Here is a 3255-nt window from a genome sequence, read left to right as displayed (position 1 = left end):
CGCTGGGCCGGGCAGGGGGGCGCCGGTCGAGGCCCGCCGGCCCCACCTCGCCCGCCCGCCTGGCTGCCTCCCGCCGCTTCCTGCGGCGCCCGCCCCGCGACCTGATTCTCCCCCAAGTGCTGAAGTTGGACCGGCGAGGCGACACGGCGGCGTCCGCCGACTTCTTCCCCTTCCTCTGCCTCCCCATGGATATGCACTGCAAGGCGGACCCCTTCTCCGCGATGCACCGTGAGTATCGGCCGCAGCCTCATCCCTTCCCGGCGCCCCCCGCCCCGCGACCTGATTCTCCCCCAAGTGCTGAAGTTGGACCGGCGAGGCGACACGGCGGCGTCCGCCGACTTCTTCCCCTTCCTCTGCCTCCCCATGGATATGCACTGCAAGGCGGACCCCTTCTCCGCGATGCACCGTGAGTATCGGCCGCAGCCTCACCGGAGAGCCCCGCCGCGCCGCCGCCAGCTCGGGGGGCCCCCACCCACACCCCGGCCCCACACCCACACCCACCCCGGCCCGCTTCTGCTGGGCCCACCGGGAGAAGGGAAGGGCCCCGCCAGAGCCGCCGAGGTCTTCCGAGCGGGAAGACCGAGTCGGCCGGAAACTCTCTCGGACCAGGGAGTCCGCTTCCCCATCGGGCGGCCGGGCCCGCTCCTGGCCTTTGCAGAAGGCGACCGACGGCCGAGACGAGCAGGATAAAACCTCCCTGGCCGAACGCAGGAGGGGGAGGGAGAGAGCGAGAGAGCGAGAGGGCCAGCCGTCGCTCCTGGGGAGCCAAGCTGGGCTCCATGATCCCCCCCCACACACACACACGCACACGCCTCTCCGGGAAAGAGCCGAAATGCCGTCTCGCCCGCAGAGGGGATCCGTTCGGAAGAAGGGCTCCCAAGACCCTTCCGCCCCCTGCCTCCGCCGGGCCCAGCTCCGTTTCTCCTGGTTCGGGTTTTGGGGCTTTGTTTTTTGGTTGGGGGAATGTGACTGATCCGGCTAGACTCTCCCCTCCGTGGCCTGGATTGTCCTTTCGGTCCAAACCTGGCCGCTTTAAGCAAGAAAGGTGAAACAAGCAGGATTCACCGCGCTCTTAATTTTTTTCGATCGACTTTTGCTCTTTTACAGTTAAAAAATGCAAAGAGGGAATCCGCTTATGGATTTCTCTTTAACATAAAATGAAACTGGAGAAGAAGGCGATGATCCCACCGAGCAAGGAAATTAATAATTTGTAACTTTTAACATCTGTAACTTTTAAGCGTAAAAATAATCAAGAAAGAAAGAAAGAAAGAAAGAAAGAAAGAAAGAAAGAAAGAAAGAAAGAAAGAAAGAAAGAAATTGAATGTGTTAGGATTTACATGTATTTTGAGATAGGAAAATATTAGAAATACGCCAGAAATAATCTGAATACCTTTTACGTTGATAAAATTGTTATTTTCTAAGCAACATTTCCCATGGTTCTAAAAAAAAATATTTCGGAGCACATTTCTATATAACTGCGTATAGATATCTTTGTGCCCGATTGACGCTCTGTTTTACAAAACGGAGGTAAAATTTGTCAATGATGGAATTTGAAAATAGTTCCGTGGCCGGATCTGTGCGCTCTGACATGCGGAACCCGTGGCGCGCCCTGTCCCACTTATTCGGCCCGTCCTCGGAACCGCGGATTCCCTTTGTGCTTCCCTGAGCGCGAGAGATCTCGGCTCCCTGGAGGAGCCGGCGGCCGACCGGGCGCCTTCCCCGCCAAGAGGAGGAGGCAGAGGAGGCGAACGGCTCCACCTGACCGAGGTGAATTCGAAGCGCAGCCTGTCGTGTGCGGGGCGGGAGACGCAGGTGCAAATAATCTGAATTATTAATCCTTTAATCTTTTTTGCATCTGTTGCCTTTTAATACTCTGTAATGCGAGTTATCAAAGGTGCTTTGAATTATTCAGGCAGGAGGTGCGGGAGAAATGGCCTGCTTGTAACTTTAGAGGCAACATCTGCAAACGGTGACCCAGAGAGATGAAGGAAAGGCAGAGAGAGGTGGGGAGGAAGCCGGGCCGCTCAACGCCACCACCCCCCGCGCCCGGGGCAAGGTGGGGTGCGCCCCCCCCGTGCCCTCGCCCGCTGAGGAACACGATCTGAAACCCCCTTTGGGCTCTGCTGACGCCGTGACACCGAACACAAAGGGGGGGGGGAGAAAGAGACGGAGGGAATTTGTGTGCGACGCGCCCGCCACGATCGGGGCCTGCGGAGCGTCGCCGGCCGGCCCCAGAGCCGGGGGCGGGGGGGAGGAGACACTCTATTTGCGCAGAAGGGGCCGGAATCGATCGCGGGGACCATGCGAGTTTCCAGTAAGTTCAAAGAGGCAGTGCCCCCGGCGGGGGGGGGGGGTGTTGCGGGCGAGGGGGACTCCGCCGACATACAAACAGATCATTTTTCAACAACCTGCAAAGGCGACGCGAGATCTCTTGGTTTTTTCCGGACACACAAACACACACAAACACACACACCCCGGTTGGGACGCACCCAGCGTTGGGGCTCCGCGGCAGCCGGTGGCCAGGGCGCCCTCTCCGTCCACCTGGGCGGCGGCGGCGGCGGCTCTAGAGGTCGCCGCTCCCGAGACGCAGGTCGCGCCTAGAACCCGGCCCAGAAGCCGGAGGACGAGGCGGGGGACCGCCTCATCCCAAAGCCACATTCCCGGGGACAGGATGGCCTGGAACGCCGACGTGTCGCCTGCCGCGGGCCGCGAGGCTTCAGAGGCCGACGGAGGCCAACGACAGGCAGTCGGGGTGAGGGCCAGAGGCCGGCGGAACACGCCGCCCGCCGCCGAGCCAAAACCCGGCCTCCACCTCGCCTCGCGGAGGGACATTCATGCCCCCTGTTCTGCCCCGGTGCCGATGCTTAGAAGGGCTCTGAAGCAGAGAGGAGAAAGGGGCGATTCTGAATATACGAAAAAGGAGGAGACGCGCCTTACAAATGAAACAAAGCGCGCCCGAGACGGGTTGAGATTGTTATGCCTATTTCCCAACAAAATATATATGTGTGTGTATAAAATCAAGACAAGGAAGGAAGGAAGGAAGGAAGGAAGGAAGGAAGGAAGGAAAGGAAGACAAGGAAGGGAAGGGAAGGGAAGGGAAGGGAAGGGAGGGAGGGAGGGAGGAAGGAAGGAAGGAAGGAAGGAGGGAAGGAAGGAAGGGAGGGAGGGAGACAGAGAGAGAGAGAGAGAGAAAGAAAGAAAGAAAGAAAGAAAGAAAGAAAGAAAGAAAGAAAGAAAGAAAGAAAGAAAGAAAGA

General features: G+C 58.7%; 1 protein-coding gene across 1 annotated transcript in view; it reads left to right on the top strand.

Annotated features, from left to right (window-relative positions):
• The first annotated feature begins 363 nt into the window (after positions 1-363).
• Positions 364-3255, top strand: part of LOC107120030 (paired box protein Pax-2) — a 4160-nt gene continuing 1268 nt past the window's right edge. The window contains exon 1 of the mRNA XM_015422671.1: positions 364-406. Coding sequence (XP_015278157.1) covers positions 364-406 — 43 coding nt within the window. The remainder of the gene's footprint in view (positions 407-3255) is intronic.

Source organism: Gekko japonicus, unplaced genomic scaffold (assembly GCF_001447785.1).
Source record: "Gekko japonicus isolate JY-2015 unplaced genomic scaffold, Gekko_japonicus_V1.1 scaffold2352, whole genome shotgun sequence".
Lineage (NCBI taxonomy): Eukaryota > Metazoa > Chordata > Lepidosauria > Squamata > Gekkonidae > Gekko > Gekko japonicus.
This window is presented reverse-complemented; position numbering and strand designations above follow the sequence as displayed.